The sequence below is a fragment of the Paramormyrops kingsleyae genome, chromosome 4 (assembly GCF_048594095.1).
Source record: "Paramormyrops kingsleyae isolate MSU_618 chromosome 4, PKINGS_0.4, whole genome shotgun sequence".
Lineage (NCBI taxonomy): Eukaryota > Metazoa > Chordata > Actinopteri > Osteoglossiformes > Mormyridae > Paramormyrops > Paramormyrops kingsleyae.
In genome coordinates this window covers 24064680-24077039 of record NC_132800.1, presented here as the reverse complement: position 1 = coordinate 24077039, position 12360 = coordinate 24064680, and the positions used below count along the sequence as shown (strand labels likewise).

Here is a 12360-nt window from a genome sequence, read left to right as displayed (position 1 = left end):
TAACCTGCAATTGCTTCATCCTGGGTATGATGTTAATCTACATCCAGCCCTATCAGGAGATCCTCCAACTCACAGGGAAAATTTGGGGGTTAGTTGCAGGATTGACACCTCAGCCACTGGGAAAAAAACTCACACCATTCCATTTGGACTAGTGTGATGCCGAGGTATCTCCCACTGGATGTCACTACACATGGGTGCTCAACCCTGAGATGGTCTGTGGTGTGGTGGGTGTGGCAATGCGCTGTAATCAGCGTGCACTCCTTACCTTACCACACAGAAGTCTCAATAATTGGAAACAGCTTGTGAACTAAAATGTAGAGTAAGATTTAAAAAAACACCAGCTGATCTCCATGCTGGAGGCATATTAATCCATTTTCAGTCACTGTTCTGTAATTTCCAGAAGATCTGATGTATTTCATATATTACTTTATTAATTCAATAATTGTCCACAGCTGAAGATATAACAGATATATACAGTAACGTAAAGATTTTTCTATCTATGCGACCGACAGCACACTGTCTATTACACATATAAATACACCTGCAAGCAAAAAAAAAAGATCGTAATTAATAAATAACATTATTATCTTCCAAATTTAATATGTTATGGTACACAAAATTTCCATGTACCAATTTTTAATAGTAGACACTATCAAACACTAGAGTATTTAAATATTTTTCCTTTTTTTGGCATTTTTACTTTATTTACTTTACTAATAAAGTTTTATTTAGTGCCGGATTCACGTCTTGGCAAAACTGTTCTGGGGATTTTGACCTAACATGCCCTCCAGAGTGGAATATGGGTTTAATGATAGAAATTGTTTTATACCTAATAGCATTATTTTGTTCTGTGAATGATTGAGTGTTGATACACACAATAGGGATAAACTTTGAATACATGAACTGATGCTATAATATTGTGTGACAGCAATGTCAGCAGGACAAATCTTAAAACCTGGCTATTTTGCAAATCTTGATTCCTTTGGCATGGATATTTGTTGGTCTGGAATGCATACGTCAACCTAGCTGGAATGAAACCAGTGCGATGGGTCATTAAAAACCTGTATAACAGCGTGAAAACTGGTAGGTAAGGTGGAGTCTCCTTATACTGGATGATCAGGGTGGAGGGTGTGGCAACAGATTGACTCTTATTTCACATCGTCATTCCGTCAGATTAGGGCACTTGACGTCCCATGAGATTTGCATTTCAACTTTATAAACTGTGACACCTATGGGAATGAACCATCAATAATGAGTAAAAAGTTTTTCCGATTCCGATTTTGATTCCTGACTGAAGTTCTGTAAAGATTTTACAGATTGGAAAAACAAACAAACAAAAAACGAAGACTGATTTTTGTAATTCACCATCCGTTAGCCCTCCTCACAATGTATGTTTCACTGTTATAAAAATGCACATGATGTTTTCTGTTCAATGAAGATGCACAATGCAAAAACCCACGGCAAAATGCTGACATGAATACATCCACAATTATAAACGAATCACATGTTATTGGAAGACAGGAAGCCCTCAGAGAATGCCGTGTAATGCTGTTCAGCATGTGGTGCGTGCCATTGCTCAGCTGTTCAAACACTTCAGCAGACATTGATGGAGCTGAACCCTCTGTTCACCCAGAAAAACAGATTCATGCTCTGGAGCATTTTCCTCTACTCTCAGCCATTGAGTTCTGTTTAGGCCAAAATGGGCTTCATGGTTGATTTTGTAGTAGCAGCAGGACGCGCCCAAGCAGCTGTCAGCAGGGAAGACTGTGCCGTGTTCAATAAAAAGTCATTTAGCATAAACGCATCACAATCTAGAACGTTTGAAGTTTAACCAATGAAATGCGTCACTCTCCTTTTCTATTTATGAGCTATTCAGGAACAGCCAGAGTCTAATTCTCGCTAGACTTCCAAAGGAGTTTAGTACTCTCTGACTTCCTAAAGAAGCTAGAACAGACCTGTCTACTGGTAAATGTCACTCACATTCTCTGGGCTGCGTTTTGTTCTCCGAAAGTCATCCAAACAGCGATAAAAACAAGCTGAATTCATAACTTGTTTTTACAGCTTCACTTATTCATTAGTCAACTTTCTAAAGGTTCAGCATATTAATATAGCAGTAAGGTCTGTACAGTATAACCCATTCAATAGATTATTCGCTTTCGGATAAATAAAGCACATAAATTGTTGATAGAATACATTTGATGTGTCTTGAATTCATTTTAAGTTACTAAAATACTACGCTTAAAATTCTACTTGTTAAAAATGTTTTCTTAATTTCTGCTAACCTACTCTTCTGTTTCTAATGAGTATTACTATTTAAGTGGTCTTCGGGTTTGACCTTAATATAACTTCTTTTGCTCCAATTCTGCTCCAGCTGGGCACCAATAATTGGAGCATTTTCAGTCCAGTTCTGTGCAAATGCTCCAATTATTGATACCCATCTGGCTTTGATTAAACTCACAGTGATAAAAACCCAACTGGGGTCTCCTAATTCTTTGGTATCACTAAAAGACTTCTGGGAATTAAATAATGCATTATAAGTAAAGTAAAAAGTTATTACAAATTTCCCAAAAGATTTTGTCTGCCATAATACTTGGCAATATCATCATCATCATCATTATTATTAATAATAATAATAATAATAATAACAATAATAATAATAATAATAATAAAGCAATAATAATTGTTATTATTAGTTACATTTATATAGTGCTTTTTGATACATGATTTGAGTAAAATCTTCCCTTGAAAATATTTTTCTTCCATCCATCCATGGGTCATGGGGGGCGGAGCCTATCCCGGAGGCTACGGGCACAAGGCAGGGAACAACCCAGAATGGGCTGCCAAGCCTTCTCAGATAATATTTTTCTTCTGTAGGCTAATTTTTTTTTTCTTTAAGAAATTTTAAAGAACTACCTGAACTACCTGTTTACTTTATGTGTGATGCTACAACTCATCTTAATGTAACAAATTATTAATATCTATCCAGAAAGAAGCTCTTACTTTAGGTAAATTACTTAATTTCTTTGTTTAATGTAAAAAGGTACATTGGTCGCCTTGAGGTAGAACCTGTTGTTTTAAAGTGCACTACATTCATTAATGAAATATAGAGGTTCAAAGTCCTTGGCATCCTCACTGCATCTCTGGCTCTTTTGAAAAGCACTCAGAGGAAAAACAAAGGTCAATGTGAATACAGGTGGATGAACCAGACAGTCAGTTTTACAAGGTGCTTCTTCATGGTATATGGCAACATTTGTGGGCAGCAGTGTCATTCAGAACAATCGAGCTTAAATGTGCAACCTTGTGTCCTTTCAGTTTGATTTGACATAATGTGGTCTCAAAAGATTATTATACAATAGTTCTGACCAAGAAATCTGATTGAACAAAGAGGTGTTATGTGAGTGCGTTTATCAGAGTATGACCAAACTCAGACATTTCACATCAGCTGTATCACTCTGCATTATAGGTGTATCTAAAAACATTACATATGCCTCATTTCCACCAACACGGAACCAGTGCCGGGCTGGTTCTTAGGCCTTGTCCACACGTACATGGGTGTTTTTAAAAAACGTAGCTTTTTCTATGCGTTTTGTGCACTCTTGTCCACTTTGCTTGACATTACAGTGTGTGTCGTTCACTGTTTACATTACCTGTTTTTAGCCTAGTTTTTTTTTTAGCTGTTTTTTTTTTTTTTAGCCTAGCAGAACTGGTAATAAGGCTTCTGATTGGCCAACATGGCTTTACAGTTAGAGTTTTATCCGCGCCTGTGTGTTTGGCATGCTCTTGACGGTGCATTTTAACATTGTCATGTGAACAGAGATTTTTAAAAACATTGTTTTTAAAAATACCCATGTACATGTGGACAAGGCCTTAGTCGGTGCCTTTTGAGAACCTGCCGGTGTTTCCACCCGTTTCAAAAATGAAAAAGTGAGAGTAAAGTATAGGTTCATATGTATTCCGTTTTGTTGGATTTATTTTGATCTGTTAGACTTGTCTCTGTTGCTTGTATCCACTTTTTTCTCCTTAAAGGCTCCCCGTCTGTGTGTGTTTATTCTTTATTCTCGCTCGTTGTTTTACCAATCTTGTACTGATCTTTGCTGCCTGCCTCATGATCTCTAAACCACTCGAGAGCCAAAATATTTTATTTATTTGACCCCCCTGGTCACTATGGGCCCCTACGCTGCAGCCTAGGCAAGCCTGTTCATTAATTGGTCCCAGTGGATCTCACGGAGCTGGTGAAAGGTTCCTGTTGAGAACCTGCCCGCATTTCCATTGGTTTCAAAAATGAACATAAGTGGAAGTGAGAGTAAAGTATAGGCTCATATGCATTGCCTTTATTTTGATCCGTTTCAGATTATAAGTTTTTATAAGCTGTCTAACTGAAAAAAAAATGTTTTCAAAGTATGATTTGTTGCGCTTTGTTCTATTGCCTATATCCACTTTTGTCTCTGTAAAGGCTCCCCATCTGCGCGTGAGTTTATTCTCGCCCGCTGTTTTACAGCTGTCGTTTTGAGGTACACGCAATAAATCAATCTGCTAAAAACTGAAGTTTGCAGCCCACCTGATGATCTTTTCGCCACTCCAGCGCCACAATATTTTATTTATTAGACCTGAGGTGTGGTTTTAATTTACAAATTAAATAATAAGTTGGCTAGCTGTTTCACTGCTCTCACCGGCGACATTAGACGACATTTAGACACAAAATCCCGTCCTACTTTCCCTGACGTTATGGGAACTATTTTTTTTTTGGCGGCCTGTAAATAATTAAATAAATGAAATATACTGTATCTTATTACTTTTACCTTACAAATGCTACTTGATGAACTGCTGTATAAAAGAAATAACGTACTCAAAGTCGTGAGGTTGTAGTAAGATGGGCCCCCACTGGCCGTCCGTTTTTTATTTATTAATTTTATTATTATTTTTTATAACTGATTCTTTGTTGGTCGTTTATTTGTTTGGGAGTTGGTGTTAGGTTAAAACCGTTGCAGAAGAACAATTCTAAATGTGTCTCTTTTTCAGCTTTGTTTTTATAACTGCTGTGTATTTTCTGATATGTGTATGCATGATGTTTCTGTTACACAGAGTCGGTCTTTATCAAAAACGTACGGAGGAAAACATTCTAATAGTAAGAACTTGTGTTATACTCTTTTAGAATGTGTCCCTCTCTGTAAAGTTACCTATAATCCATGCTATCGTGGATGAGTGAGGGCACATTGTGAATGCAGTTCACACGCACCGGATGTAATGTTTTAAGTTCACCACCATTGAGACGTGTTCCTTCAATGAGGTCTCCGCTGAGCTCTTGATGCTGCATATGACTGACGTGAATGTCTTAATACAGCGTCACATTCTGGTTGACTTTGTGTTACTAATAATAGTTTTATAGTTAATCATCGTATCGTTTCGGGGAGTGGGGGTGGAAGACTGGCCTACGGAAAGCGTAGCCCCTGAAGTCGTGAATCTGACACTGATGATATGTGACACAATTTTGCCGCGTAATCCACGTGGTTGTAAAACTGTCTCTTACCGCTTTGTACGTCCTCTTCTGTCCGGCGTGCTTTCGGGTTTTCTCGCCACTGGTTCCGTTCTCTACATGCATGGAGTAAATGATGTCGAAGAAGTCCTCCACTACAGCCACCTGTCGCAAGGATACCTTCTCATCCATTCCAACGCTATCCTATGAAACGAAGAAAACAACGTTTATTTTTCATTTGCATTCAATTCTGAACACGCAGTTCTGAAATACTCATCTTCTCATTTGAACTTAAAGGCCAGATAAACGGCTGCACGTAATCAGGTTAAAGATTCAAGCATTGAATTATCTGGTGTGCAGAGTAGTCGGCTGCTGTACACGAGACATTTATCGACTTGTTGACCAGCAGAATATGAATCTATTGTAATGACATTTTATATTCAATAATATGATTTATAGTTACTGAGCTTTGAAAACACAAATGCATTAAAAAAAAAAGTACGTGAATAGGTTAATGTAATTGTTTCAAGATCACTTTGGGTTTAAATTTCAGACAATATGACTGTAGAATCACAGCTGTCTGATAAAAACAACACCTGTGGATTGACAAAAAAAAACCTGTGGATTGTCTGAGGATCTTCTGATCCACTACAGTGTTATGTCTACATCATAAAGAATGAATAGTCATTACTATACTTCCCCTTCTGGCTTCTCTGTCTCTGATAATCTGTTTTCACACAGTGCTTTTCAACCTTCATTAAGTATAAAAACTAAAGACTGATCTTTGTGGGGGGAAAAAATAAAACCTTAATATTTTATTTTTTTTGAAGATTTGCATTAATTAAATCAGCATTATGTTATTAAGATAAAAAGCTAGTTTTAAACCTGTACGTTGTTTGTTTGGGATCAAAAGGTTGCTAGTATGGAAGAAATGCTAGTTTTCAGGCAGTGATTTTTTAAGTGAATCAAAAACTGTTGAACTTTCAGGCGTCTGTGTTTTTTGAAAATGAATGGATCAATAGCTGGATAATTATCAGTGTATTACATTAAAATAATATATTCTGATCTTATTCTCTGGTGTGGGCAGTTAGTCAGAAACAAAACCCGATGAATGAACTGATAGATCAATATTTTAATGTTGCTGTTCTTTTACTCAAAGGTAAAAATCTCCTCTTGTTTTTATAGTCATGTACTGTTCACTCAGTGTCTCATTATAAGAAATTATGACAGCCCTGTGCTCCATATATCCTGGAAATTTCAGTCATTGCTTATAACTCCTGTCAAACTAGCTGTTACATACGCTATGACAGGTATTTTGAACTGCATTTATCTGTATTTTTTTTTCAACAGACATGTCACATTGATATTAATAACAAACAAGACTATGATCACTTCCTGGTTCATTATGATTGTGTTTTCCGCACTATTCAAGACATACAGGATATTGAGTAAATTGTTTTAAGTTGGCATAAGTGATCCACCAGTGATTGAGATTAAATCCTAGGATTATTTCAATGTGTACATATAGTCTTGTACTATGTACTTAAGTTATGAAGCTGTGTAAAATGGTAATCTAACTGCTTTTAGGATATGAGCCTATAGCAGGGTTATTCAAATCACAGTTCTCGAGGTCCGAGCACTGCTGGTTTTCCAGCCTTCCTTTACCTGTGAGCCAGGTGTGAAGCCTCTGGCCAATCAGAATCAGTAATTATTAAACTAACTACCTGGGAGAACTGAAAACACGGAATCGAGGTCCAGATTTGAAGAAAATCTGTAATAGACTGGCATCCCATCCTGCATGTGCCCCAGCCCTGTGTCCTGTAATGGACTGGCATCCCGTCTAGCATCTGCCCTTGCCCTGTGCCCTGTAATAGACTGGCATCCCATCCTGCATGTGCCTCAGTCTTGTGCCCTGTAATGGACTGGCATCCCATCCTGCATGTGCCTCAGTCTTGTGTCCTGTAATGGACTGACATCCGATCCTTCTTGTGCCCCATGCAGCCCTGTGCCCTGTAATGGACTGGCATCCCATCCTGCATGTGTCCCAGCCCTGTGTCCTGTAATGGACTGGCATCCCATCCTGCATGTGCCCCAGCCCTGTGTCCTGTAATGGACTGGCATCCCGTCTAGCATCTGCCCTTGCCCTGTGTCCTGTAATGGACTGGCATCCCATCCTGCATGTGCCTCAGTCTTGTGCCCTGTAATGGACTGGCATCCCATCCTGCATGTGTCCCAGCCCTGTGCCCTGTAATAGACTGGCATCCCATCCTGCATGTGCCCCAGCCCTGTGCCCTGTAATAGACTGGCATCCCATCCTGCATGTGCCCCAGCCCTGTGCCCTGTAATAGACTGGCATCCCATCCTGCATGTGCCCCAGTCTTCTGCCCTGTAATAGACTGGCATCCCATCCTGCATGTGTCCCAGCCCTGTGCCCTGTAATAGACTGGCATCCCATCCTGCATGTGTCCCAGCCCTGTGTCCTGTAATGGACTGGCATCCCATCCTGCATGTGCCCCAGTCTTGTGCCCTGTAATGGACTGGCATCCCATCCTGCATGTGCCCCAGCCCTGTGCCCTGTAATGGACTGGCATCCCATCCTGCATGTGCCCCAGCCTTGTGCCCTGTAATGGACTGGCATCCCATCCTGCATGTGCCTCAGTCTTGTGCCCTGTAATGGACTGGCATCCCATCCTGCATGTGCCCCAGCCTTGTGCCCTGTAATGGACTGGCATCCCATCCTGCATGTGCCTCAGTCTTGTGCCCTGTAATAGACTGGCATCCTGTCTAGCATCTGCCCTTGCCCTGTGCCCTGTAATGGACTGGCATCCCATCCTGCATGTGCCCCAGCCCTGTGCCCAGTAATAGACTGGCATCCCGTCTAGCATCTGCCCTTGCCCTGTGCCCTGTAATAGACTGGCATCCCATCCTGCATGTGCCCCAGCCTTGTGCCCTGTAATGGACTGGCATCCCATCCTGCATGTGCCCCAGCCCTGTGTCCTGTAATGGACTGGCATCCCATCCTGCATGTGCCCCAGCCCTGTGCCCTGTAATGGACTGGCATCCCATCCTGCATGTGCCTCAGTCTTGTGCCCTGTAATGGACTGGCATCCCATCCTGCATGTGCCCCAGCCCTGTGCCCAGTAATAGACTGGCATCCCGTCTAGCATCTGCCCTTGCCCTGTGCCCTGTAATAGACTGGCATCCCATCCTGCATGTGCCCCAGCCTTGTGCCCTGTAATGGACTGGCATCCCATCCTGCATGTGCCCCAGTCTTGTGCCCTGTAATGGACTGGCATCCCATCCTGCATGTGCCCCAGCCTTGTGCCCTGTAATGGACTGGCATCCCGTCTAGCATCTGCCCCAGCCCTGTGTCCTGTAATAGACTGGCATCCAATCCTGCATGTGCCCCAGCCCTGTGCCCAGTAATGGACTGGCATCCCGTCTAGCATCTGCCCCAGCCCTGTGTCCTGTAATGGACTGGCATCTCGTCTAGCATCTGCCCTTGCCCTCTGTCCTGTAATGGACTGGCATCCCGTCTAGCATCTGCCCTTGCCCTGTGCCCAGTAATAGACTGGCACCTAGGGCAGTATATTCCCTTGCCATATGTCATCTGTAATTGTCTTCAGGCCATACCCATACCCAGAACAGGGCAAGCAGTTAGAAGATGGACAAACGGAACCTTACAATTGCCTTTTCGCACCTGAAGAGTTCTAAGTTTGATAACCCCTCCCTCCCACCCTCCCATGTGTATGTGGTGTGAGTGCTTGCCCCAGGATCACACATCATCTCCACCATGTCCCTCAACATGACCCTGTACTGGATAAACATTTGGAAGATGGGTAATCATACGTTTCAATTTTTTATTAATATTCTACCTATGCCACAGTGATAAGTTAATTTGCATTTTATTACCTTTAATTACTTTTGTTTCCAGCATGAGTGTTTCCACACATTGCACTACATCTACACCTCTGGCTAGGCCGCCTTTACGCTGGGCTGCTCTGGTGCAGACCGCAGCAGTCCAGCACGAAGGGTCTCTTGGACAATTTCATGCAAATCAGGAACCAGGAAAAGGAGCAGAAATACGAGGCCGCAGAACCTTACTAGAGTGTGAATTAACAGTCTAATAACACACTTAATTAGCCATTAACACTGTGTATCTGCTGTATTGATCGTCTTCAGGGTATAATTATTATCCATGCATTAGGAAGCCAGTTCATCTTTATCATTACTTGGGAAACCTGTAAGATGACACATAGCAGCAGTAATAACTGAGTCACCCCACTCGAGTTTAAAATTGCATTGTTTGGCATATTGTTGTTTTTCTTAATCTTTTGTTTGTCTTTAATTTTTGTTACTCTTTAAAAAAAAGAAATCTATCATTGTTTTTTAATATTGTTTTTTTTCCCTGCTTGCTTTGTCATCGGTCATGCTGATGATGTTTAGTTTCTAACAGTTATTGCTTGTCTGCTGAACAAAGGACTTTGAGGTTTAATTTCATGGGGGTGGCGAAGGTCTCATTTAGTGTTATGTAGATGATGTGTAAAGGTCTCATTTAGTGTTATGTAGATGATGTGTAAAGGTCTCATTTAGTGTTATGTAGATGATGTGTAAAGGTCTCATTTAGTGTTATGTAGATGATGTGTGAAGGTCTCATTTAGTGTTATGTAGATGATGTGTGAAGGTCTCATTTAGTGTTATGTAGATGATGTGTGAAGGTCTCATTTAGTGTTATGTAGATGATGTGCACCTTCATGTAAGTACTAGCAGATTTATTTGGCTTGCATCAATTTTAAAGATACTTTGAAGTTACTCAGAAACCATACTGTTTTTGATATCAGTTTTAAAAGATGAAAAACAAAAAAATCTTTGTTCATTGTAGATCAAACTAAAATTGAATGTTTTACCAATGGCACAAAATATACAGTAAATTATATACCAAAGATACAGAATTATAATCTAAACCAATCAACTTCCTAAATGTTTTCTGAAAGAAAAAAGTTTGTTTTTTCTAACTCCGATGAGGCCTTGTCCAAGCTACTTTTAATAGGCTTTAAAAATGCAAAACTGCATTACAGTTTCTCTGCAGTCACATTGTCCAGGTACATATAATAGTTTTCCCTGAATATTAATAAACTTAAAATACAGTCCTCCCCTTAAAGGCCGTCTCTAAGTGTCCCTTGTGAACCTTAATGACACAGTTGGCACAGATATTGGTTAAACGCTATTTATTGCTAGCAGATCTACATCTGTGAAAACTAGCTGCGGGAGCTCTACTGATTATCATTGGTTGTTATATTTTTATAGTCATATTTATAATGTGCTCAGAAAATGAAGAACTTTTTCCCAGCATTGTGTAAAAACTGTATATATCGATACAAAATGTTATTCGATTGTATGTATTTTATTTAACGGCGATCTGCTGTGTTATTGTGAGGGAATGACCCACTGACTGGTTCAGTTTCTGCGATAAGAGGAAAACCTTTGTTTTTTCGTGGGTCAGGCACTTAGAAGAGAACGATTTAATGAGATCTTTTGCAGGAAAAACCAAAACATAAAATGGGCTGAAGGTTACTATTTAAAGGCATCAAATAAAAAAAAATGTATAAACCAAACAAGGGGAATACCAAGATCAGTAACCCCCCTCCCTCCCTCCCTCCAGCATAGGCAGCCGTACCTCTCACCAGGCTTTCCAAGGCCCCCAATACTGCTTTGTCCCATCGACACAGCTGACCCTATAAAAGCTCTAACCAGGCAATTAGTTCAACTGGGACCAGCTGGGTCTCCTTAATTGGAGTCCCGTAGCCATGGGACCGGCGATCAGTCGCCATGGAAACTCCAAAGTGCCAAACCCTTCCTTGTGCCATTACTGTTTATGCTGCTGATTCATCAAAATTGCAGGTAATTACAAAGTAACATTTTACTTATTACACTACACATACACACACACACACACACACACACACACACACACATATATATATATATATATATATATATATATCATGCACACTATTTTACTGTTTGAAATAAATATGCATGTAGCATATATTTTTCATAAAGCTTTCTATCTTTATTAACTGCTCTTCATATCACACCTAGCAGTTAAACCTAGATGTTCAAAGTAGATTCATGTAGTAGCCCCATCCTGCAGTTGGAGGAATGTGAAAGGAATGTGAATCAATAGACACTGCAGGTCACTTTGTTACACTGCAGTGACTCCATGCAGTGCAGCACAGGTCATCCTGTGCGTTCGACAGTGAACCTTCAGCAGTTTGTACAAAATCCAAGGGACAATGATTATGTTTTATGGAAAAAGAAAACTTTATAATTTAATAACATAGTCTCTGCAGAAAGTTTTATTTTACTCAGATTCTAGAAAATAGATTAGCAGTCGTGTGAATAATCTCCTTAAGAACTTAAGAAACATAATTTAGGCCACTTCAGTTCTTGAATAATCCCTGTAGCCATAATATGGATTTGTATTATTATGGATATGTATGTTAATATTTAATTTTTAATGTTAATATTTTCTAATACTATATATGTTTCATATAAGTTCTATTATATTTTATATTAATTCTATATATGTTTTGTATAAGTTCTATTCTTATATTTTATTGTCCATGGTTGTGAACAAATGTAATACACACCACTATAAAGGTGGAGTGTGTTAAAAGAATTTTGATTGCATACCTTATGGACGTTATTCTCAAGTATGTTTTGTTCATGGAATTAAAGAAATAATTTCTTAGTTGTTGGATCGGAAGTGCATGAAAAACTACATCACTGGTTTACCTTGCTAATGGCTGGAAAGGCGATATATTGAACATTACTAAGAATCACCTAATTCACCCTACAAAGGCGTATAAAACCTCTTTCAAATG

The 12360-nt window shown here is 39.8% G+C and overlaps 1 protein-coding gene across 4 annotated transcripts in view; it reads right to left on the bottom strand.

Moving 5' to 3' along the window:
• LOC111854324 (nucleolar protein 4) overlaps positions 1 to 12360 on the bottom strand; it is an 88683-nt gene that overhangs the window by 62943 nt on the left and 13380 nt on the right. For all 4 annotated transcript variants that reach the window (XM_023832197.2, XM_072710918.1, XM_023832199.2 and 1 more), the window contains exon 2: positions 5528 to 5677. In XM_023832197.2, the coding sequence (XP_023687965.2) occupies positions 5528 to 5677 (150 nt within the window). The remainder of the gene's footprint in view (positions 1 to 5527; positions 5678 to 12360) is intronic.